Source organism: Lissotriton vulgaris, chromosome 11 (assembly GCF_964263255.1).
Source record: "Lissotriton vulgaris chromosome 11, aLisVul1.2, whole genome shotgun sequence".
Taxonomy (NCBI): Eukaryota; Metazoa; Chordata; class Amphibia; order Caudata; family Salamandridae; genus Lissotriton; species Lissotriton vulgaris.
In genome coordinates this window covers 1,104,201,485-1,104,228,086 of record NC_141699.1, presented here as the reverse complement: position 1 = coordinate 1,104,228,086, position 26,602 = coordinate 1,104,201,485, and the positions used below count along the sequence as shown (strand labels likewise).

The 26,602-nt window shown below is 47.1% G+C and overlaps 1 protein-coding gene across 1 annotated transcript in view; it reads right to left on the bottom strand.

The window, feature by feature from the left end:
* Nucleotides 1-26,602, bottom strand: part of LOC147684240 (uncharacterized) — a 270,590-nt gene that overhangs the window by 224,880 nt on the left and 19,108 nt on the right. Inside the window, exons 4-9 of the mRNA XM_086944641.1 lie at nt 21,238-21,500; nt 14,256-14,337; nt 11,685-12,614; nt 11,532-11,606; nt 6,140-6,384; nt 2,488-2,771 (exon numbers count right to left, since the gene is read on the bottom strand). Of these exons, the coding sequence (XP_086800767.1) occupies nt 2,488-2,771; nt 6,140-6,384; nt 11,532-11,606; nt 11,685-12,614; nt 14,256-14,337; nt 21,238-21,500 (1,879 nt within the window). The remainder of the gene's footprint in view (nt 1-2,487; nt 2,772-6,139; nt 6,385-11,531; nt 11,607-11,684; nt 12,615-14,255; nt 14,338-21,237; nt 21,501-26,602) is intronic.

Genomic DNA, 26,602 nt, shown 5'->3' with positions numbered 1-26,602 from the left:
ACAAATTTTCTTTTACTCCAGTCGTATTTCTTATTTATCACTGGATTATAATTAAATATGTGAAACATTTTTTGTTACTTTTCCCAAGACACATTTGTGTATAAAAATTCAACACAGACAACCCATTCAGTTTTGGGTAGTTATGGCACAAAACAGCATGTAAGGTCCAGAGAGTAAACCACGCTCAAGCCTCAGGTGTTCTTACATGTGGACCAAAGTAGAAAAACACCCTATAATCACGATAAGCAGGTGAGGCACAGAGCAAGACAAACACCCAGATTTATTAAGCTATGTATATGCAGTTGTGTACGGCGAGAACCAGACCTTTGAGGGTAACAGAGCGCTTTACCCAGATCCACCAACTGGCCACGTCACTGTAAAAAAAAAGTCGTAAGTGATGACTCAAGAAGCTAAGGCTTGAAGGAAGGATTAGAGGCAACATCCAGGGGAAGCAAATGAAGTTCATCCATCTCTAGTGCAAGAGCCAATCCTCATTCTTGACATGGATACACCTCATATGATACAAGGACCTGTTGAGGAATTTGAGATCCATTCTCGTGATCCACCTCTAGAAGTGACCTCATGTGAGGACACGACACACAACTGATGGACAAGGGGGACACTTTGAGCCATAGATGGTCAATTATTGAAATAAAGCATTGCACACGCCCCTCTATCGGTACTGCCACTTTCAGTAAGGAACTCCCAAGTTAACTTCATAGCAAAAAAAAGGCAGAGTAAAATCACCAAATTGAAGACTCTGGGCCCGATTCACTGAACTAACTTAAGACAAAATCCCAAACTTACTACCATTTTGGCATTCTCAGAAGGCACTTACTCATTTTAGTATTCACAGAAGGCACTTACCCATTTCGGTATTCACAGAAGTTAGGAGTCCTAACTTTACTACTCCTAAACTGAGAAACATCCTAACTTTAAGACTTTCGGTATTCACAGAAGGCCTTTAGGAGTCCTAAAGTTAGGAGTCCTAACTTTACTACTCCTAAACTGAGAAAAATCCTAACTTTAAGGCTTTCGGTATTCACAAAAGGCATTTAGGAGTCCTAAAGTTAGGAGTCCTAACTTCTGTGAAAACCGAAATGAGTAAGTGCCTTCTGTGAATACCAAAATGGTAGTAAGTTTAGGATTTTGTCTTAAGTTAGTTCTGTGAATCGGGCCCAACGTATCTGTAACTATGAAACAGGAGTCTGATGAACTAAAGGATTTTACAATCGCAAACCCAGGGATTCTCAAAATCACAGGGTTTGTGATAGCAAAATTATGATTTGCTCTCTACAGGACCAATTTAGAAACCCAAAATACTTCCTGACTTATAAAATGGGGTTTCCAACCTATACTGGATCACAGTATGGAAGGGGTGTAAAAAATAAATGACTCCCAAATTCCAACTGCAATTCTGGTTGTAAACCAGTGATCAGGTACTGGCTCCACAAAGGAGTCTCAAAGGGCAAGGATGTCCCAAGGACACCCCATTCCCCTTTGAGAATAGGTTGGCAGACTTTGGGGGAAGTAGACAGATGTTCAGGGGATCACTATCTACCCCCTCTGACTCTGATGTTTTGTCAAATTGGAAACGTTTCTTTAAAAAAAAGAGTGCTGGTTCCTTCAAGGAAAACAGGCTGCGCTTAGCGGAAAAAACCTGCAAATTGTGAATTGCAAACTGACGTAAGAGTGCACATATTGACTCACAAAAGTAGGTTCCATTCACTAACGTCCATGCACAATGTGCAAACACTTTTTGGCAATGGAATCCTTGCACATCAAGCCCATAGTCAATGATCCCTGACAGTCGCAAACTCAAAGTACAAATATACCACAACCTCTCCTTGGGTTCTTCCTTGTAACAAAGCTGATGTGCTTCATGAATAAGTCTGCTCAAGAGTCTCTAGATAAGTAATTCCAGACTACAGGCTGGTTTATGCTTCAGTGGACAGGTTACTTCATCACAACAGTGACGGGAATCCCATCCGCTGAAATGTAAATCCCTGAGGTTATATTGGACTTTATATTTTGGCGGATGAGATCTCTGTATATCCGTCCCCGTAGTGATGGATTAACCCATCTGTCGAAATATAAATCAGGCCCTAGATGACGTAAAGACAAAAAACTGGATAAACACATACACTGTCCTACCCAGGAGAACATAAACCATCCTGTGGTCTGATACACCATGTTGTCTCAATGTACCCTAACGCAGAAGTATATGTCAAAAGGACTTAATTTCCAAGAAATATATTCTTATAGAAATAGAAGCTGGGCTTAACAACTGTGCACCCAGGACTCATTCTTTGCAGCTACACGAAGTCAATGTACATGCTTAGGATGTTTGAGTCTTCCAAAACCACTTTCCTCTGACCTTTTTATTGCACAGCGCCTAGTGCAGCACATGCACACGCCTTCAGGGGCAGTGCTAGGACTGCAAGAGCTTACACAAGTACACAAGTGCCGTATGGACCATATACGCACCTCGAGTCATTATACACCTGCCAGCTGTTTCCAAAGCTGGCGGAGTTGGCCTCCAGCTGACCGGATGGGTTCATGAAATCATCCTTCTTGTCGCCGTTGTAGTTGCCGCAGATGCCGCAGACCTCACCTTTGAAGACGCTGGTCAGGGTCACTTCCACTCTGTGGTTCCCGTCAAACTTCACTCGAAGGCCAAACCCCGTGGTGAGTACAACAAATGCACCGCTAAGGTGAACGTTGAGCCCACTCATGTGCGTGAACGGTAGGTTGCTTCTGATTCCATTAACCTATAAATAGACAGTATATTTATGGCAACCATACAGATGTCACATCCATTTATGATAAATTAATACAACAGCTTGCTTTTCATAAAGAATCTGCACTTACAGTATTGCATATATGTTATGCTATGAATTATCTCTTGTGAAATTACCCAATTCTCCGCCTAAACTTGCACCCACAAGGTACAGACAGATTTCTGCAATTCATTCATCAGTCCCCTTAGCTATCACATCTGGAAAAACTGGTCTAAATGGCTACTGCATAGAGTTTGCCTCAAAACTATGATATTCTAATTTATTGAGTGAACACAATGATTACACATAATTCAAGATAAAAAAATAAATATTCAATTACTTTTTCGAGAAACCAATAACAATATTTTAGAAGTTCTTTAGTCGCCAGTGAATCAACTGTTGATCCTGGTCTTTGGATTGGAACTTCAGTCCACGTTAAAGACAAGTGCCTGACTTAGAGTTGGCTGGTTGTGAAAAAATACTTCCATTTATGAGCACTGGTGAAGCAATAAATAGGGGAGAAGAATCCACAATCAGAATTTCCTCCAACATACTCCCCCATTGGTGGAGAGACAGTGTCAAGCAGTAGGATTTCCACCAATTTAGCACTCTCCTCAGACATCAGAGGATACTGCAGTACACGCCTCTCTAAACCCAGGCGCTGAGCAGGGCTCGGAGGCCATTGGATCCCGCACTCAGTGATGTCACATACACTATGACAGATGGGAATGAGGGGAGCCATTGGGAATCTAATCTTGAAGGAATGGCCAGACCAGAAAGGAAAGCTAATGTTTACACGAAAAATCAGGATGAAGAACAGACAGAAATTTCGGGGGATAGAACACCAAAACTGGATGTACAGGTCTTCATCAACGCTCGCGGACAGAAGAACATAGTAAGAATGGAAAATGCCATCATGCAAATCAGCAAAGAGTGTAGGACACTCATGACTGGACAGGTATAGTAACGGAACCTGACAGAAAAAGGGAGCACAAAGCCTCTATCAAATGACATTTTTTTGATTCGCGGAGGTGAATACCCCGTGTTTTGGTTGCTGAACGGAGATACAATAGGGGTCGCTGTAAAAGACAGAAACGATCTACAAAGTTGGAGGAAGAAGCTGTGAACTATCGCTAGTACCTATAACTATCCTTATGTGGTACCCCACTTTCTTTCCTGTATGTTTGAAGGGGTTTGATTTATCTACAGCCTCTTCCCTACATTAGGGGTGGATTACAAAGTCCGTGGAGAACCCTGTTAGAACCTCATGACAGGGATATAGTTACATACCTTTAACTCTCAGCCATGGAATAATCTGCTCTTGGATTAAAAGCATATTTGAAAGCTATTAAGTAGAGATAACGATTTGAATTTGGGGGGTATCATTCTTTTCCTGAAGAAGGTGGCTGTCGAATAACAGTACCCACCGAAACACGTTGATGCCTGTTTAAAAAGCCCATTCTATATCTTTGGGACATTGGTTATACAAAATGAATTATAGTAGAAGAAGTTGTTCTCTGTGTAACAAGGGATCAATGTCAGACTAGTGTGTTTCTTTGGACTGGAAATAATTTTCTTGCACGTTCACCCATATTGTCTGTTCTATTTGGAAATATTTTTTTATAGTTACATGTTTGTCCTTTTGCATTTTGAAAAAGTCTGTTGATATTTGAATTGTTTTAAAATGTTTTTTTAAATATATGAATACATTCCTTTTAATAAAGTCTTGTGCTGTAATATGTTTTTAATGAATGTGTAATAAATCACCTAAGGAGTAACTGACCCATATTGAGTTTCCTGGTATTCGGATTTGTAGCATTAGCTTTATTTATGTTTTGGGGATATAATTTATTTGTACGAGTATGGGAGCTGTATGATTGAGCTCCCCAAAGGGGATTGGTTTCTTGACTGTGACATGTAATCAACACCAAGGGGCCTATTCAAAGAGGTATCGGGCGTATGTAAAGCAGCCCTTCTGTAGGATTCATTGACGGCTCTTGAATATCTTTGTGAACCCAAAACAAGTATAATGGGAATGAAATGGAGCATTTATATGCAATTTGTTCAAATGGAAAGGACTGGGTCTTCTTTGCACTTATTAATATTGGAATTGGATGTTTGGGCGGTGATAAACAAGGGTAAGTACAAGTACAGCTTATCATGTTCATAAATACTTTTATGAGACGAACAATCACTACAGTTTTCCTTTTCATCATTTCCGATTTGCACCCAACGCAATTCTGCACCTCTGCATGGAAAAGCAAGCAGTACTTCACAGAGCTACGTTTCTATTCAGAACGGTCGTTCAAGCATTCAGTAACCCGACTGCAACTGTAGAATTTCTGCCTTCAGAAGTGTCACCAAGACCTTGAGGGTAGTGGGGTGTCAGGAGAAAGCCAGGGATGTGCAAGGGAAAGCAGATGAACCCCCACACCTCCATACCTTAATGTGTGAGTGGTCACAAACATATGCACTCACTTCCCATAATCCTTCACACCTCCACATTTATTTACATGTAGGTAACTCAGTTATAAGTGTTACAGGAATTGTGATAAAGGACACACAAATATACCCCATTTTCAGGCCATTGTTGCATGATGGCAAAATTATATCTCTACGAACATTTTTCATAAGATGAAAAAAGGACACACTGATTTTATAAAGTAACTATTTTTCTGGTACTATGTTTGTAAGTATACCTGTAATAGAGCGGAAAATTATGCCGACAGATCACTTTTTCAAAGGGAATGCAATGGAAGGAGAATTTTTATGAAACATCATTGTAAGTGAATAGAAAAAAAGAAGAAAATTTAAATTTTTACATTTCCCCAATGTTGTAACATTAGGTTTGCGAATTGTCTTGAGTGCACATATCCTACATTTGTAGCATTAGGTAAAATATGCCTAAAGTAAGTGAATGTTTAACATTTAAAACTAAATATATATATTTTTTTTTAACTTAATGGTTGGAATGCTGGTAGAGAACCTAATCGTATGAGTGTTCTGTGAATGGGGTTAACATTGTAGTCATCCATGGTGAGGCGCTGTACCCTACACATCTGGATGCTTACACCTCCTCCTGAGCTGGTGGCTAGAACAGGTTGGTGTGTCTATCTTCTCGTTGTGCGTGTGCCACCAGTTTGGCTTCCTGCCAAGCATCGGGAGAGTTAGAAAGGTGAGTCTGGGTTGTTACACTGCAAGATGTTTTGTTTATGGCTGCAGTTACTTTTATAATAAATAGGCAGCCGAACATCATTGTGGCATGTGTTAAAGTTCTTTAATACACGGCATGCCATTGGTTATCGCTTTCATTTGACTGTTGTTCATGGGTTGAGGATACAAGTAGTATTAACGCCTACCTTCACCACTTTCTGCTTCTCCAGGGTGACTCGGAGTCCATGCACCTCAACAGTGACATACTTTACGTAGGAGACGTAGGTGTTGGCGCCCCGGTGCTCGTTTGCAGCTTCAACGTTAAAGGGTGGTAGCGGGCTGCTGCCGTTGCAGAGTTTCGAGAGCGTGTACGTGCAGGTTCCCATGAACGTGTGGGCTTGCTTGTCGAAGGAGATGTAGTGAGGGTCGCTGTGCACACTGCATGTTGCTTCTGAAAGAAGCCAACAACACATTTGAATATATATATAGTTAGGGTTCTTTCTCAAAAATAGGCAGTAGCACGCAACTTCTTCACAGCCAAACAAAAACATTTCCCATTCTTTGGTTAACTTATAAGAAACTAAATCCTTCAAAGGTGTGCAATCAAACAATTCTTTGTTGTATTTACGAGAAAGTGTTCATAAAAACAGCGCACTTGGCGGTGCCAAGACACAGCCAATTTAAGACCGGCGTAAGGAGCGCATCAATCTATGCTCTACATTTCTTCCATTCAAGACGGAGTTTAACTCTGTTGCTTAGGAAGGTAAACAATACTCTTAAAAACAGTTATGGGACAAAGTCATTGTAAATGTACTGAAGTACACCTGTTTAACCAAGACTCCAGCAATGAGCTACAGGCAAAACACACTTCCATCAGCTTCAGCAGGACGGCGTTTGTAGCACTATGCAGTGGAGCCAGCGCCAGCCAACGCACACAGGGGCACTGCCGGGCGTGCACGGCTCTCGGGTCCTGATTCACGTGCACATGTGTCTGTGTGCTCTGTCTCTGTGTGTCTGAATGTGTACTGTGTCTGTATCTGTGCGTTTTGTATCAGTATGTGTTTGTATAAGTGCGTGTGTTGTGTCTCTGTGTCTCTGCAGATTTGTTTGTTTGAAAATGCGTGCGAGTGTGTCTGTGTAAACACATTGCTAGGCTGCACCAGTGCATTTTAATCAATTCAGCTGCACAACGTCTTTGAAGCATGAACAAGGGCTTGTTTCTATTGATCCCACCATCACTTATCCATCTTTCTCTCTTTTGTCTTTCTTTTTCTATCCATCCATACATTCATACTTCATCACTATGCGCTACCATAGCATCACTCTACAGCGCACAGCATCAAAAAACATAAGCACATCATCAGTCAGCACCACCACAGCATCACTCACAGCCACCACAGCATCACCCCTTCAGTGTAATAAAGGATTATTAATTTCTAACATTGTGCTCAAGACCCTGAATTGAAACATTAAAGCATTACAAGCACAATGTGTTGCTGTGGCATAGATTTATGATAGTGATTTACATTTTAAATGCAGTGAGTCCCATTGGTGGACTTGCGGCATTGCCTTTCTAGTGGCCGTTCTGCTATTTAAGTAACTATAGAAGGACAATTGTAAACTTAGGTGGAAAAATCATGTTACGCGTGTTTTCTACAAAATCCACCTACGATCTGTAGGGCTTGAGACATTGCACAGCCTGTGTCCAGTGCAAACACAAGGCTTTCTACTTGCTTATTAATAAATTAACAACTGATGTAGATAGACTTCAATATCCATGTGCATGATATAAGTGGAACCAGTTTTAATTGATTCCATTAGATTTGGGGAGAGTAGTTGACCTAAAGGCTAGGGCGGTCGACCTCCAATCTGGGGAACTGGGTTTGAGTCTTGGCAATGATGCTGAACAAAAACAAACATTTGCAATGCAATAGGTCTCGTATTTACTAAGTTTCAGCTATTGGCATTGTAAATGGCAATACCTTTTATTTATGTTTTAAAAACCAATTCATTAAAAAAGGCATTGTCATTTACAATGCCAATAGCTCAAACTTACTAAATGCGAGACCTATTGCATTGCAAATGCTTGTTCTAAGTTGTATGTTACACACACACATGTCCTTTGGACATGTGTGCGCGCAACACCTGTGTACATTACCATTTCAAGGGTGCTACAGGGTGTCCTTTGGACACTCTGGCACCCTTGAAATCGCTTCCTTATTTGCGATTCGCTAATTGCTAATCGCAAATAAGGAACGACTCCCCATTCATTCCTATGGGCCTTTAGGCCCATAGGAATGAATGGGGAGTCATTCCTTATTTACGATTAGCAATTAGCGAATCGGAAATAAGGAAGCTGTAGGAATGGCAATAAATATTGCGATTTCTACATGAATCCCGTTTTGCGAGTCTTTAATAGCGATTCCTTAATAATCGCTATTAAGGACTCGCAAAACATGACAATGATGAATCTGGGGGTTAGTTTATTGAGTGGGGCCTCCAACCCTCTCAACTAATAAGCACATTTCCTACACACACAAATTGATGACCATATTGGAAAATTTTTCTTTTTTTAATGAAGAATTTGAAAAAAGATTTGCGTGTGTGTGTGCCTACATACACATGTATGACAAGCAAAAACAAGCCTTCCAAGAATCCTGCTTGCATGCACATTTACAGCAAACATCTGGGAATGGTTGTCTGTATGCTTGAAGAACCATTGCAAGATTTCCATCTTGTTATATGTGTGCATAAATGTGCATGCGTGCCTCAGAAGAGGCCATCTTGAAATGCATTTGCTTATTCATGAAAAAGAATTGCAAGATGGCTGCCACATATGCACATGCATGGATGGCCGTTCTAATGGGTTTTTGCTGTAAACAAAGACGAAACCAAAACCACATTTGGCAATCCAATAAATGTAAACCACAATGTCACAGGCGTTGAGACCTATTGCTTTGATACTTATATCATTATTTAATGGTTCTGTGTTGAGATTTAGAAAGAACTTCAGCTCTTGGTTCTTTGCCTCAGTTGTTTTCTTACTTTTCTTCTTCCAAAGTGTACTCTATGGGAACCGGTGCCATAAAACATGAATTCCACTCACACACAGAGCTGTATGATCGGTTGCGTACATTCAAAGCATGAACTACTCTAAACCAAGCAGGCAATGTGCCTCCACAAGCACTGCATACAATTAGCTCCTCCAAACATCTCCTTCAAACAGAGTATGGTAACCTGTATCTTAAGGGGGCCATGAGCGGCCTCGTGGAAACCCTCGATCGGCCATCAACCATCTATCGCCAGCCCATGGTACGCTGTATCCTAAGAGGACCGTGAGCGGCCTCACGGAAGCCCTCGAACAGCCATCAACCATCTATCTCCAGCCCATGGTAACCTGTATCTTAGGGGGACCAGGAGCGGCCTCATGGAAGCCCTTGATTGGCCATCAACCATCTATCTCCAGCCCATGGTAAGCTGTATCTTAAGGGGTCCATGAAGGGGCTCATGGAAGCCCTCGATAGGCCATCAACCATCTATCTCCAGCCCGTGGTAACCGTATCCTAAGGGGACAACGAGCGGGCTCATGGAAGCCCTCGATCGGCCATCAACCATCCATCTCCAGCCCATGGTAAGCTGTATCTTAAGGGGACCATGAACGGCCTCAGGGAAGCCCTCGATCGGTCTCCAACCATCTTTCTCCAGCCCATGGTCAGCTGCATCTTAAGGGGACCGCGAGCGGCCTCATGGAGGCCCCCGAACAGCCATCAATCATCTATCTCCAGCCCATGGTCAGCTGCATCTGAAGGGGACCGTGAGCGGCCTCATGGAAGCCCTCGATCGGCTATCAACCATCTATCTTCGGCCCATGGTAACCTTTATCTTAAGGGGACCGTGAGCGGCCTCATGGAAGCCCTCGATTGGCCATCAACCATCTATCTCCAGCCCATGGTAACCTGTATCTTAAGAAGACCACGAGCGACCTCATGGAAGCCCTCGATCGACTATCAACCATCTATCTCCAGCCCATGGCAACCTGTATCTTAGAGGGACTGTGAGCGACCTCATGGAAGCCCTTGATCGGCCATCAACCATCTATCTCCAGCCCATGGTAACCTGTATCTTAAGAAGACCACGAGCGACCTCATGGAAGCCCTCGATCGACTATCAACCATCTATCTCCAGCTCATGGTAACCTGTATCTTAAAGGGACCATGAGTGGCCTCACGGAAGACTCGAACAGCCATCAACCATCTAACTCCAGCCGTAAGCTGTATCCTAAGGGGACCGTGAGCGGCCTCATGGAAGCCCTCGATTGGCCATCAACCATCTATCTCCAGCCCATGGTCGGCTGCATCTTAAGGGGACCGTAAGCGGCCTCATGGAAGCCCTCGATAGGCATTCAACCATCTATATCCAGCCCATGGTAAGCTGTATCCTAAGGGGACCGTGAGCAGCCTCATGGGAGCCCTCGATTGGCCATCAACCATCTATCTCCAGCCCATGGTCGGCTGCATTTTAAGGGGACCGTAAGCGGCCTCATGGAAGCCCTCGAACAACCATCAACCATCTATCTCCAGCCCATGGTAACCTGTATCTTAAGGGACCACAAGCGACCTCATGGAAGCCCTCGATAGGAATTCAACCATCTATCTCCAGCCCATGGTAAGCTGTATCTTAAGGGGGCTGTGAGTGGCCTCATGGAAGCCCTCGAACAGCCATCAACCATCTATCTCCAGCCCATGGTCAGTTGCATCTGAAGGGGACCGTGAGCGGCCTCATGGAAGCCCTCGATCGACCATTAACCACCTATCTCCAGCCCATGGTAACCTCTATATTAAGGGGACCGTGAGCGGCCTCATGGAAGCCCTCCATCGGCCATCAACCATATATCTCCAGCCCATGGTAACCTGTATCTTAAGGGGACCGCAAACGGCCTCATGGAAGCCCTCGATAGGCCATCAACCATCTATCTCCAGCTCATGGTAACCTGTATCTTAAGGGGGCTGTGAGTGGCCTCAAGGAGGCCCTCGATCGGCCATCAACCATCTATCTCCAGCCCATGGTAACCTGTATCTTAAGGGGACCTCAAGCGGCCTCATGGCAGCCTTTCGATCGGCCATCAACCATCTATCTCCAGCTCATGGTCGGCTGCATCTGAAGGGGACTGTGAGCGGCCTCATGGAAGCTCTTAATCGGCCATCGACCATCTATCTCCAGCCCATGGTAAGCTGTATCTTAATGGGAGGACTTGCTGTGTGTGAAGAATGATTGCTGAAATGCAGCATGCAGCTTATGAGCAGCAGCAGTGGGCACGTCACCCAGAGCGGCGGAAGGAACATACTGGCGTTGCCGCAGGGCTAGATGTCATCACCATTTTTAAATAAAACTAGTCCAGCTTGACATTCAAAGAAGATGTTGAAGTTTTAACCAAAATATACAAAGTAAACAACTATTTACCTTAACAACTTCACACACCCTTATATATTATGACTCTTTAACCAGCCACAGGAAAGCATACTATGTTTTCAAATTTGCTACTTATGTTCACAACACAAGATTACATACAATATCCTCTATTTACTGAGTTTTTCTTACCTGTTACCTCTGGAAGTCCTGTTATAGGTTTAGTTGTAACAGATGATGTTGAACAGGATGTACATGGCCCGGTGGCTGAAGACAGAAATATGAAACAATTAACAAACTTTTACCTACTGTCTCACATAGGCATGAGTGTATTGGACAACTTACCAGTTGGCTCCGTCCCATTAGTCAAAGATGCGGTGGTTACTGGAGCAGTATATGTCGGTATATCTGTGACGTCCTCTGTTACAGTTAGTGGATCCTCTGTTGGAGTATTTGTGAAAACATCTGTAACAGTCTGCGGTTCATCTGTAAAGTCTGTTGCAGTCTGTGGTTCATCTGTAAGGTCTGTTGCGGTCTGTGGTTCACCTGTAAGGTCTGTTACAGTCTGTGGTTCATCTGTAAAGTCTGTTGCAGTCTGTGGTTCATCTGTAAAGTCTGTTACAGTCTGTGGTTCATCCGTAAAGTCTGTTGCAGTCTGCGGTTCATCTGTAAAGTCTGTTGCAGTCTGTGGTTCATCTGTAAAGTCTGTTGCAGTCTGTGGTTCATCTGTAAGGTCTGTTACAGTCTGTGGTTCATCTGTAAAGTCTGTCACAGTCTGTGGTCCATCTGTAAAGTCTGTCACAGTCTGTGGTCCATCTGTAAAGTCTGTCACAGTCTGTGGTCCATCTGTAAAGTCTGTTACAGTCTGTGGTTCATCTGTAAAGTCTGTCACAGTCTGTGGTCCATCTGTAAAGTCTGTTACAGTCTGCGGTTCATCTGTAAAGTCTGTCACAGTCTGTGGTCCATCTGTAAAGTCTGTCACAGTCTGTGGTCCATCTGTAAAGTCTGTCACAGTCTGCGGTTCATCTGTAAAGTCTGTTACAGTCTGTGGTTCATCTGTAAAGTCTGTCACAGTCTGTGGTCCATCTGTAAAGTCTGTTACAGTCTGTGGTCCATCTGTAAAGTCTGTTACAGTCTGTGGTTCATCTGTAAAGTCTGTCACAGTCTGTGGACCATCTGTAAAGTCTGTAACAGTCTCTGTGATATCTGGTGTAGGCGTTTGAGTTTCCTCTGTAATGCCGATAGACGGTACAACTTCTGTGGTTGCTGGTGGATCTGTAATTGCAAATAACAGCATGATGCATTGGAGCAGATGTCAGTCACGGCTGATGTCGGGGCAAACTGGCGGTGCACGGGGATGTAGGGGGGGTCAACAATTACACCATCAAAAAACAGAAAAAGAATTAACCGGAATACCCGCCCCATCGCTGCTCTTCTGGCTCCACTGCAGCAAAGGCTCCCAGACTCCCTTGCGGCCAATCCTAACGCTGCTCTCAAGCTGCTAGCAGCATGAGAGCAGCGTCAGGACTGGCCTGAGCGCCCTGGATTTGTGCTCCCAGGGAGAATGGGAGCCTGTGCCTGCTGTTCCAACCCCAACACGCAGCTCTGGTTGGAAGCAGCTCACTGCGCATATCGCTTTGGCCATACTAGGACGGCCGGCCAAACTGACATGCGCCCTGATAGTACTTCACCAACCACTCCTCCATGACGATCATAGGTTAGGCCCAGCCCCTAGACTCAGCCAGGAAAAAAAATTAAAACAATAATAAACCTGCTTGATTATTGTTTTATTTTTCAAGTTTTGCTGCTGCTGGCATTGGGGGTGGCGCTCCTCCACCATAGCAGAAGCTGGCAGAAGACTTCATGAGCTGTGCGCTTCAGTACAAAGAAACAATAAATCCATTGGTCCACCCGATCAAATACGAGAGATGGTGAAAGGAATGGAAAGACGCCCTATTCACTGCTTGAACAACATTATCATAGCATCCATTATTAAAAATGAATGACTCAACAAGAGATGGCTGTAGCCCTCAGGAGCAGGTGTGGTGGGCTTGTGAATCTGCTTTCAGGAGCAGTGGTTTCTACAGCTCACAACTGCACAAGCACTGGTGGTAGGAAGTGGAGGTGTAGACGCGCGACTCACATCAAGAGCTTGCACCATCTGTCTTTGAATCAGAAAGACACAGTAAGGAAGTGGCACAGGACTCACCTGCCCCGGCACAGGTCGTGTTCACCTGGGGGATCCCTGATGCGTAGGTACAATAAGGAAGGAAGTGACGCAGGATTCACCTGCCCGGGCACAGGGTACAGTGACCTGGGTCCCCTAACAGTGTGTCACACATCATATCCAAGGCAGCCTTGTGCAACTTCTGTGTGTTTTCCTTCCCAAAACAGAAGTCAGGGCAGCAAACAACCCCAAAGTGAATTGAATGCCCCCCTGGGTAGTTTCTTCATCAGCCATTGAAATTCAGAGAAGTCTTGTGACTCCTTCACATCAGCGTGTGATTTGGGGTCAAGTGGTCAGTGGGTTATGCTGAGCTGTTTCTGGGGTGATGGGCGGGCTCTGCTCCTGTGTCCAACACCTCAGGGAGGAAGAGAGAGGGGGGGCTTCTTACTAAGTGTTTCCGGCTCCATTTCTAATCCAAGGGCGCAGAGTAGAACTTCCCGAACCTACTCTTACCGTACGTTAGTTGTGTGTGTGGTACTTTCATTGGTGCCAGGACTTTGAATATTGGGGCACAATGATTGTAGGTGCAATTGAAACAAAAAATTAATTTTTAAAACGGAATAAGCACGGCAGGTCTAAACACCCCCAGGGCTGGGAGCAGGTTTGCGCCCAGGAATGCAGGTATGAGTGAACAGACCCCAGGTGTTGCAAGGATACCTCAAGGCGCTTGAGTGGCACATCGCACTTACCGCAGGCCCCTTTCCTGACAGCCACATTGTCGATGGCGGTGTCGCCGTACTCTGTCAATCCTCGGACTGCTTCGAAAACCACCTGTGGGGAAACACACAAGGACAGGTGAAGGGCGAACAGAAGGAAGATGTGGGGAGTCCCTGCGTCAGGAGCGCAGCGCGAGGCCTACTCTGGGATACTGCGCGAGCCCAGGATAGAGACCCCGCGCTCGTACAGAGGAGCAGACCCTTCACTACGGTTTGCACTACAAGAAGAGGTGCTCCCCCAACCAGATCGATTGGTATCGCCCCATTACAGAACATAGTGGTGGGCCCAACCATCCAATGGATCAGAAAGGGGACCCAGGGCAGGAGGTCAGAATTGGAACAAAGACAGAGCGCAGGAGAGAGGGGGGTGCAGAGGGCAGAGAGACAGAAGGAGAAACAGGGACAGGAAGGGTGATAGGAGACAACAGGCAAGGGGCAGCAGGGCGACAGAGCATGCAGCGGCAGGTAGGGGGGTAGCACGGGGCAGCAACAGGTAATAAAATGTAAACATGTCAGCGAATGACGAGGTTCAGAAGACACGCCAGGACTGCCAGCTTGCAGGAGCCACCGAGTTGCAGAACTTACTCCTGTAAACGCCAGCTCATCACATACATGTCAGGTGTACGCCTGCTTCTCCGAACCCTACGTGTACACAGTTTGCTTTGGGCGCAATCTGCATGCATCTTAGCAGGGTTAAGAATTTTTGAATATTCTAAAGCATACATTTCCATGCCATGTATTTTTCCCACCCCCTGTGAGACTGGAGTTTCGATTCGTATTTCCTCCGTGTTGTGCACCCGAGTTATCTAAGCCAATGGTTGAGAGTTCAGATAGACGCAGGCGCTGCCCTGCGGATACATATCCACGCACAGCAGTGTGAGGTGCCGAGGGTCACACGCCTCGTCTCCCGTCGCCACTCCCCTGACCCCCCGTGTGAATGCCGACACCTCCCCTTCCACCGCGGGCTGGGCTGTGAGTGACTCACCTCCGGTGCTGTAAGCCAGGGTTCACGTTGGATCCGTGCGTGAGCGTGACTGGCGCGTGGAGGGGCTTTGTAAACCGGACCCTGTTTGTTTTGGGGCAGGTGACGTCAGCAAGCATAGGGAGGAGACCCTTGAAATGATTGCATAAGTTTGTGGTTCCCATGATGCTCGACCAGCTGCATAACAAGCGTGTTTACGTCATGTTTACGCCTCAAAGCGTAATGAAAAGAGCTCCAAGCGCGGAATGGGGCAACACCCACCTTGAAGTGGAGTAAAGTGTGACACTTCAACTGGCAAAGTGTGTGTCTCTTGTCATTTATTTATCTGTGGTGCCAAGTGAGCGTGGCGCTCCTTTATGGCTCATACCCCTGACACCCTTAAAGTGCTTAGAGGCACGTCACCATTCACGCTGAAGCACTTAATTTCAACAGATGGAGAGACAGGTTTGCTTCTGTTTAGTGGATATTAATACCTGCGCTCCGGGGGGAGTTTGAAATGTTCACTACATGGAGGCCTGCCCCCCCACAGGTGGAAGTCCGCCTTAGCTTCAAAATGAGGCCTGCTGCTCCCCGGGTTCAGTGTGCTACGCAAACAAATGATGGACAGAATGCTGAACAATGCAAACATTCACCCCAGTACAGAGATCTGGGTTAAATCCATCGTTCTTTTGCTCACCACCTCAGTTTGGACCCAGCCTTATGCAGATCAGTCTTGACCCTTGACCCTGTGCCTCATGGGAACAGTCTAGACCGAGCTGCCAGGCCAGGTCCTCCCTGGACCGGAAACAAGCATCCTGGGATTGGTTTCGGGGTTTCACCCCTCATCAGCCAGGATATTCCAGTGGCACAGTGAGCCCGGGACCCACGTCTGGGCATACCTGGCGCAATTAGGGCGAGGAAGAAAAATACACACAATTGATGGACTGAGAACAAACCCAAACATTCACCCCCAGTCAAGAGATCTGGGTTTAATCCATTGTTCTTTTGCTCACCATGTCACCTCAGTTTGGACCCAGCCATATGCAAATCAGTCTTGACCCTGCGCCTCATGGGAACAGTCCAGACCGAACTGCCAAGCCAGGTCCTCCCTGGACCGGAAACAAGCATGCCACCAGAGCTTCTCTTTTAACCGTATCTAGTAGACGCCGAGCCACTCCGTGGAGCTTTGTATGGCCTCAAAGATACAGAGTAAAACAAAGCAGCGCACGATGCTGCCGTGCCTCACTCTGCACCATGGACGTTGCGGTGGGTTTTCCCACGCAGCACCCATGGAATTCGACGCTGCTCCAGGTTTATCTAATCACGTCAACCTGGAGCAGCGCTAAAACCTTACGCCTCCCCGGAGCAAGTGTAACACGGAGATATATTTTTATTTTCGCTTCCATGGATTGTTTTTGTGCAGGAAGTTGCTCCCTTCCTGCACAAAAGCAATCCTGACAACAACACAGACGCCCTTGCACCATGGTGCAACTGTGCCTACGTTGATGCTAGGCTGTAAATTTGGCTCCAGCGCTGGGATAAAGGAAAGGATGCACTGTATCTCGTAAATACGGCGCATTCCTGCCCTTTCACATTGGCACAGGGCAGCGCATCAAACAGACTTGCAGCGCTGCCCTATGACAATTTCTCATGAGATCCCCAGTTGTTGGAAGAATACCCACAGGTGTGAATTCACACGGGGCTTCATATATTTGAGTCCTCTGAGGATTTCGATGCGTCCCTGGTCTCTCTTCTTTCCTCCTCGAAGCCTTTCTTGGCGGTGCTTCTTCCTGCCCCGTGCTCTCGATAGGGGAGAACGACTAGTATAAGTTTGAAGTCTGAAGTTAGCTCCAGATGCCCCGTCCAATTGACGTGCCCATCATAGAGTATCCGCTCACATACTGCACCAGACACAGGTGAGGGGGCGCTCAGCAGGTCACGACCACCACAGTTCCACCACTGCACGGAAGGTGCCATCTTAAGCAAGGTGTGCCGGCACCCTGTGACGTGGGGCAATCATTCCAATTTGAATGCTCTTAGGCCCTCATTTTACGGGTTGAGGCAGAGGCAGAGCAGCATGTCAGCTTTCTGCGTTGCCCGACAGCAGAGGGAAAGGGCAGGATTGCACCATAATAATGCAATCTGAGGCACTGCGGCATTTTCCCGCTGGTGCCGTTTCGGCAGCCTAGCGGCAACGCCGGCACCCTTGCACCATGGGCACACATGCTGTGTTGTAGGCAGGATTGTTTTTGTGCAGGAAGGGGCACCGGTCACCAGAGTCGGTCCTTTTACTCAGGTGTATATTTTACTGTAGATCAAATTGTGTGCTATTTGAAAAACCCCTTTACCTTTGTAGCTTTGTGGTCTTGGATCAATTAGTTTATCTTTCAGTGCCTCCGTTTTCTTACTAGTAGGGAACAAACATTGGCAATGCCAATAGGTATGGCTTGAAAATGTATCACTATTTAAAATATGTTTTAAATCGCACTGCGGTGAAAGAACAAAGCATCAACAAATGCGTTTGCTATATAATGCTTCTAAAAAGTGATGTTAACTTTTAGATGTGAAATAGTCCCTGGAGCACTGCCATTCAAGCACTTCAGAGGAGGCGGAAGGATTTACCCAACAGCCAATACTCTCTGGGCGGAGCCTAACCCCACTCTGTTCCTATATAGACTTGGTTACAAACGTGTTTGCCATAACTTTAAAAAAAACGGCAGCAACTATACACCATTTAGTTTGCTATGTGTGAAACAAACAACAAAAGACTATGACGTTGTTAATTTCTTCATGCATTCGTGTCTCTGCTGGTGTTCTGTGATCCGGTGGTCACGCCACGTGTGATCTTTGTAACCAGTGTATACATCTGAGTGATCTATCCACGAGCTGCCAGATTCCACTTGCACTTACGCGGGAACTCTCTAACTTCGAATCTAACCCGAGAATAGATCGCAATTTGTCAGTTCGTACAATAAATATAGCGCATCGAGCCCCGCCCCGAGGCGCCCAGGCTGTCCAGCGCCTTTCCTCAGCAGCCCCGAGGGGCCCCAGGAGATTCTGTACATTGTACAAGGCTGTAAAGTGTTATAAACAGGACATGTGCCCACACCCTCAGTAAAGGGAACGCCTGCAGTAAAGGTAAATGTTGCACCATTTGGTGTGAAGGTCACACGGTGAGTCATTCCACGGGCAGGTGTTATGGCAGCTGGATCGTGAGGGCACCTCTCCTATGCAAGGGGAGGCCTGTGGAGGATGAATGATAGGATGAAGGATTCGGGGTAGTCTTGAGACAGGTCTATCCGAGCTTTACCTCAAAATGCACCTTAGATGCTGGAAAGCGTGAGTTTCCTTTGTCACAGAAAGACTATCACGCAGGCCCTCGGCACCAGCCGACTGGACTACGGAAACACCCTTAACGCAGAAACCACAGCCAAACTTCAGAAACGACTTCAGCGCATACAGAACGCCTCCGCACGACTCATCCTCAACATCCCTCGCCACAGCCACGTATCGGCCCACCTGAGAAACCTGCACTGGCTCCCCGTCAGCAAGAGGATCACGTTCAGGCTCCTCACCCACGCACACAAAGCACTCCACGACATGGGCCCCGAATACATCAACAACCGCCTCTCGTTCTACTCTCCTACCCGCCAGCTCCGCTCCGCCAGCCTCGCCCTCGCAACCGTCCACGAATCCGCAGAGCCACCATCGGAGGAAGGTCGTTCTCCTACCTGGCCGCCAAGACATGGAACTCTCTTCCCGCACACCTACGACTGACCCAGGACCATCTCACCTTCAGGAAACACCTCAAGACCTGGCTCTTCCAGCAGTAGCGCCCCCCGCCCCCCCTTCTCCCTTCAGCGCCTTGAGACCCTCGCGGGTGAGTAGCGCGCTCTATAAATATATTGATTGATTGAATTACAGCAGGTCGGCATCACAGTACAACTAAAGAGTATTAATCAACCGTCCCCTCCACATCCTGTCCCGATTCAGGGTCTCCTATTCCCTGTTGTAGCCTGAATTCTGCAAAGCACTATTCCATCTTTCCTCTCTGTACCTCTGTCTCCATTTCATTTCTATGGGATTCATGACAGGAAGAGGATACATATGGGATGGACGGAAAACAGGTGAGCACGCAGAGAGAATGCTCAATTGTAAGGACTTTAACGAGGTAGCCAGGACTCAGAGTGATGACAATTATTGATAAGTAACTTGACCATTACAGGAACCACAGAAGTTGTCTAGTGCTGCTTTCCTCTGACAGCGAAAAGACCCCACTGACTTCAACCTTGACATGTTGGCCATTTGAGAATCTTTGGCGACGAGGGTGTGTTATTGAAACAACACACATGGAAACATTCCACACGACGCATCCGGCAGAATGCCCCGGTTACTCACTGGTAATCTTCATTACTCCGAGACCTGGGCTTCCTGGGGGCAGTCCTGAGTCCCGCCCTCCCACCCGGGAATGGCGGTTGACTATTTCTTGTTTTACTGCTGCCTTTTTGGGTGGTATGTTACAGGAAGTGTATCGTTAGTTCATCCCTTTTGTGGTGGCTCCTGGGTAATGGGGGCCATCTTGGGGGAACTTTTGGGGTTTCAGCTAGGGAACTGGTTCTGCCAGAAAGGAGAAGTATCTCATGAGTAAGGACTGCAACCAGGAAGAGGGACGAGGAGGTAATGTAGGAAAGAGCGGAAATGCCTTAGAGATGGAGGTCTACCTGCTCACGACTGAAGATGCATCCACTACCCAACTCCTCACACACCACTCAACAATCAACCAGTTGAAGAGAACCCTTCCACCTACCACCACAGCCCAGGCAGACCAGCAGGGCTCACAACACAGCCACTACCTGCAACTAAACGCTCTCACATAACCCTACCAACCCACCCTGGCGCTTTGTTAGACCCCAAGCCTCACCCCTAACCTTACACCCACCAGTTATTAGAACACGACTGCTGTAACCTACAAACTACTGAACACACCGCTGACGTCACAGCTCCTACAGCCAGTCACACTCTGACCTGGGATGGAATCCTCGAGATCCGGGTGAGATGGGAGCGGTGCAAGGGGGACGAGTGACACTCTGGGCGCTATAGCCCTAAATATGCCACATTCATCTCTGTAACTATGCGATAATTGTGCGGCATTTGGTTCCTCAGTCCGAGAATCACCGCCCAGGCCTGTTTGACTCTCAACAGAGGGAACACTACACCCCTATAAACAGGGCTTTAGGTGGGCCGGGTCTCACCAGTGCTGAGCACCGGCAGTTTTTGAATGGGACCTCGAAACGGGTCTGTATCGGACTCGGTTTTGTGGCCTGGCACAGGCGGACTGCAGTGACAGGAGAACATCGATGTGCACGTGCTCACACTGCTCACTTCTCACTAGTGTGCATTGCTCACACTGCTCACTTCTCACTAGCGGAGACGTTACGGCATGACGTCATGCCAGGTGAGCGTTGTAGGGGAAGGGAAATCCTTTAAAGAGTCATTTTCTCTCTGGATTTCCCTTCTCTTTTCGAACCTCAGGAGCAGCAACATTGTCGTGGTGTTACCAGGGCTTTAAGTGGAAGCTTTTTCAATATTATATACAAGCCATAGTTGCTGCTTATTTATCTTATGCACCTAACAACCACTGACAAAGCCAACAACCTGACTTCTTGTAGGTATGATGTTACTTGTTGTATCATATATCTGGATGCAATAACAGACACAGCAAAATACGATTGGGGGTGCACATTGTGCTAAGCACTGATTTTTTTGTTTACCTGTTACCCGCCATTTTGAGAGACCCCCTATTTGTTTCTCTCCACTTAAAGCCCTGCCTATAAACATTAACCCGTGCCTCCGTGCGCCACGTGAGCCTCTCTGCCTCGTTATCTGCGGGCACGCGTCTCCAGGGCACAGATATTGCTTTTCTGCATCTTATCTGCCCCCTGGCCATAAAGTGAGCTCTGTGTGCACAGCGCGCCCCCTCCCGAGGCCTCTTACCTTGATCCTCTGCTGCGTGGGCAGCGCCAGGGTGGCCGAGGCGTGGCTCCACGCGGCGCCCTGGTGCCCCCGCCGGCTCCACAGCTCCACCTCCGCGGTGCCACCCTGGGCGAGCACCCTCAGCTGGTTCGCGTCCTCGGAGCCACTCATGTGGTACCAGAACTCGACGCACACGGGCCCCTGCGCCACCACCTCCGGGCTCTCCAGCCGGATGGCGTCGAACGGGATGAGATTGCTGGCCTCCTGGTAGATGAAGTAACCTCCTGCGGATGAAAGGAGGAGCAGTGAGTGAGGGGGGAAAACATGTGCTGACTGCTTTGTCTTTGAGATTGCAGACTTGAGGCGTAGGAAGTGCGAATAAAAAAAAGGCAAATTAATTTCATTATTTACTAGTTTCATAGATGAACACGTTTGGGTGTTTTTCTTTTTTTTTAACGTGCGCTCGTTAAATGGACCCTTCAAATCTCAGACTTTGAAAAATAAGTTAAAAGCAAAACGTGTGTTATTTGTCCACAACATGATTCCTCCATAGCTGCGGTGGTACAAACACCATCTTCAATGTGCACTGAGATAGATTTGCACATTTTTTCACCAGTGCAGAGTGGCACAGCGATCTCCAAACACTCCCTGCATTCTGCTACAACGAACACAAAACACTGGGTATGGGGTAATTACCAATGCACCTATCTCTTTAGCTATAATGGTGATATTTTGTACTATATTTAAGGGTGCAGAGAATCAGAGGCGAAATACCCCTTAAGCCTCCAAGGATAAAGATTCCATGAATTTACAGCATCATCAATGATTCAGCACTCCAACATGTGTAACAATTAATATTTTTCACAGGTTTAACCAAAGTAAGGAGAATCACATCAATTCAGCAGGTTCCGGTTTCTTTGGTTCTTTATTGAAAAAAATGTTCATAAAAACGACTGTAGCCAACACGTTTCGACCTCAAAAGGTCTTCTTCAGGGCAATAGCAACAGCAGTTATTTATTTCAGTCCATTAGATTTCTTTACTTTATTTCCACTTGGTCCCTCCCTCCGACTAGGAGAGCCAGTTGGGCCACTTATTCATTAACTCCACCAGGTCAAGTCACTTGTTCAATGGCTTCTTAATGCACTAAGCCAAAGTCAATTCTGCACTAAGTTAGATTTGCACGTTTTTTTCACCAGTACAGAGTGGCACTGCACTCTCCATTCATGGTGCTCTGCCAGACTCCTGCGGGTGCCAGGCTGGTGCCCAATAGGGGGTGGTATCACCGTCTCTACCACCATGGCAGTGTGCAGCCAACATACTGCAGATCAGGGGACGGGGGGGCAGGGTGAACAGGTCACATGGCATTGCTGCGTCTGCAGCGAAAGTGAATGCTCCTGTTGAAGTCTAGGGTGGGAGGGACTTAACAGAGGCCCCAAGGTGGGCAGGGTGGCCAGAAGGCACGTCTGATGTAAGTGACCACAAGGCCACTGAGAGGCTTGCGAAGGGGTTCGGGTGTATCTGGTTTTTGTCCTCGTTTGAAGATATATCTGTCGACTTATGGTTCTCCACTCTCCACCTCTTTCCGGCCAAACTGTGACTTTTTATGCACGCACAGGTGGCCCTGGGCACCGTGGCCTGGATTCAGCCTTCGGTTATTGCTCTGACACTCCCTCTACACAATACTTGGGCCATCCTCGGACAGCCTGAGGGGCAGGTCTTTGGGGACAAACACATCAGATACCCCTGGGAGGGAATTGGGGGCCTCAGTGAAAGAGTGAGATCATTTAGGGGCTCACACTCGTGAACCAACCAGCTGTTGCTTTGTGTCTCCTTTTTCCTGCAGCCAATGGAGAAGAGATTGAATCAAGGACCCGCTGGGGGAGACTCGGGTCAGGAGAGAGCTCATTCAGTCAGCACTCACTCCACCTGCCTCTGTTCAACATCAGGTAACCTAGCTCAGTCAGCTGAGCCTGAACAGAAGAGGCCTCTGCGCCTCTTGCATCCCACAGATTGGCCTAGCAGGGCCGAGCCCCCTGTATCCTTCTCAGGTGGGTGAAAGGACTAACCCTGGGCAGTGAACTCCGCTCCGCTCGAGGAGTTTGCAGAGTTTTCCGCACTCCGTGTTACGCAGAACTTGCAGAGTTCCGAAAAACAGAGTTTTTTTCCTCACTCGCGTTCGTCAACGTTGAGTTGGCGAGCGCGAGAGTGGAAAATCAGCATCCCGGCGAGATTTTTCCTCATACGGGATTGTCAACATCAAGTTGGCGAGTGTGGAAAATCAACATCCCGGTGAGATTTCTCAATCTGGGAGGGTCAGGTTTCTCATTGCGAGTGGTCACATATGCTTGCAACAGCTCGAGTTGAGAAACTCCCTATTAGCGTTGCGAAAGCTGCTGCTGGAGTAAAAATCTATTCGAGCTGCAGAAAATGAAAGCAGGGACCGCTTGCGCTGTTCTTGTTGCTGTTCACAATGATTGCACAGTGCGGACAAGCATCCAGGACTGTGCAATCAACGTGAACAGCCCTTTACTATGGTACTTCCCTGCTTGCGGAGCTCCGCGTAGTACGTCAGAGTTTTTCTTCTGCATTTCGTGGAGTTACGTGTAGTGCAACTCCACGAACTCCGCCCAGGGTTAGAAAGGAGTGCTGTTGCGTTAGATAATGACATCACTTCCTGTAGTGGTGGTGCACCATTGGTCAGTGTAGTAGACCGGTCTTGCCTCCAGCTGGTCTGGCTGTGAGGAGTTGGGAAGCACATGGGTCACCCTGAGGGAATAGAGAGAGTCTCCCATGTGCTAAAGTCTCTTACAGGACTGGGGTGGTCCCTGCCAGCAGTGCACGGACATTATGGGTGTCATTCCTCATACCCAGCAGTAAACACCATGACCTCCTGACAAAGATTCTGTCAACAGTCGGTGCACTAAGAAACCTTATCACAAAGGTGTGTACCTTTCCACCCACGAGGTAATAACAAGAGCAAAAACACCCCAGTGCAAATAACATTACTGCTGCATAACAGCTGTGCTTGTGCACCTGCAATAGCCATGGTGATAAGCCATGGTGAATAGAGTGAAGTGATGTTTTTTGCACCGTCTATCCTTTTTGAAAACCACCTTCCATGGCAGGTGTCACCAGCTCTAATCTGTGTAACAGCGGAAGCACTTGTGATTTGCACTGAGCTCCTAGAGGCAGTTGGTGCCAACCGAGGCGCTACTACTATCTATACACTTACTCACAAGTCTAACAATGTCACTGAAAGAGTAGCAGGAAGAGCCAATCCCCCCAAATTCTGTGCCGGCCAGCTCATGATTCATTCACTAAAGACCTGGCCTACCTTGCCGCACCTTCGTGTGACCTCACACCAGGAGTATGTCATTAATCCGTCGACATGGAGTCTCTCCCAGGACCTGTTCAGACACAGCCGACACGCCTCCTGCTGTCACACCCTACCAAGGACCCACTGGTACCACTGGCTGGCACGACCCATGCCTCCTGCTGTCACACCCTACCAAGGACCCACTGGTACCACTGGCTGGCACGACCCATGCCTCCTGCTGTCACACCCTACCAAGGACCCACTGGTACCACTGGCTGGCACGACCCATGCCTCCTGCTCTCACACCCTACCAAGGACCCACTGGTACCACTGGCTGGCATAACCCATGCCTCCGCTGTTTCGGCTCACCCTAAACCTCCTTGGCATCCTGTCTTTCTCTCCTTGTTGAACTCTCTCAAGTTTATTCCTTTATTAGATCTGGCCTAGTACAGCTATCACAGACCTTATGTGATCAGCCTACAAAAGAGCTTTCAGGAGTGCTAAAGAGAGTGGCTTTAGCTCCGCCCAAATGCTGGTGGACAGCAGTACATGTTTGGATTGAGTAGAAGCTGTGTGCTTCCACAGAAAAAGTGCTTCTCCTCAACACATCTGTGAGTATTCTGGTTGTCCAGCTGCTTGAGCCAGCAGCAGTATGGCTGCCTAGAGGAGGCTCGCTAGCAGGCATATGGAATCAAACCAACAAGGAGGCTGCGCTAGAACTTTAAGGAGTCCACGCCTTAAAGTGTCTTAGATAAGTAGATCATTTACAGTGTTTCTTTCTCCGACAGCTGCACGAATACCCTCCCCCTTTCATCATTAACAGTAGATGTGTGTTTAAAAGCAGTAGGGGGTGCCCAGGGCTACAGTAATACACGTGCATTTTTTAGGTCTGCCTTGCCCGCTCAGCTGTCATTGGACCTTATGTGACCAACACAGAAAGAGCTTTCAGAACACTAAAGAGAGAGGGGCTCAGGCTGCCCCACCCACATATTGGTTTCCAACAGCAGAGGATTTGTTTGGGCCAAAGTTGTGTGATTCCTCTAAAAAGACTGCTGGTATTGTACTTTTTGGCTTCTGGCAATGCTTAACCTCTTTGGTGCTCATGACGAGCTGGTCTCGTCAAAACGGCGCCGCTCCACCTACGTCGTGACCAGCTCCACTGTGACTCATGACGAGCTGGTTTTGTCATGAGCTCCGCGGCGCCGCTTGCCACCCCGCCCCCGCACAGTGGGGGAATTACCCCCGCAGGGAAGGGGTAAAGCTAAATACTGAACTGGGTGATTTTGGTCACAAGTGAATGAGCATGGCTAAAGGCCTGATCTGTTTATTGTGGAAGGTTCCAAAAAAGGCAGTGGGCCGGATGTACTTATCATGATAAGCATGTGTTAAAGTCTAGAGCCATTTAAGTGTGGAATGTTGCTACTCTGAATTCGAGCCCACGGAGACGTGTTTTGTTTCATGAAGTCTCGCTGATTAATGTTGGTGGGAAGGATTTTGATGTTGGTGGTTACCCCTCTAACAAATCGTATTATTTGCAGATTTCCACTGTAATATTTGTGCTAGAATCTCTTCAGAAGCCCTGACAGGCTTAGCTGTTTACCAAGATCTTGCAATAAAAGATACCATTATATAATATATAGATCCATAGATACAGAAATATGTATGCATGTAGATCCATAGAGGGTCTGCGGGTCAGCTCTCCTCTGCCATTGGTCTGTCTCAGTGTCATTTACACTCTGCTTCCATCTATGATTGATTGCTGCCTGGAGTAAGGGCTCAGTCCACAGCAGCCCCATTGGTTCTCATGCTCGGAGAATGAAAGAAGTTTTTGATTAAACCAAATCATGTGCACTCCGTCAAAAACACGGATGCACTTCAGTGCTAGGGCTGGTCGGCCTCTCCTTTAGCTTTCAATTTTCAACTTATAAAGTTCCATGTCTGATTCTTTGCATCACCTCTTTAAAAAACAATCATGAGAGAATACCACAGGTCTCTGGGCGGTGCTAATGTGTGGCTCGCTCGCTTGCCGCTCATTTCATCTGCAGTGCGCTGCATCTCACCAGGCCACT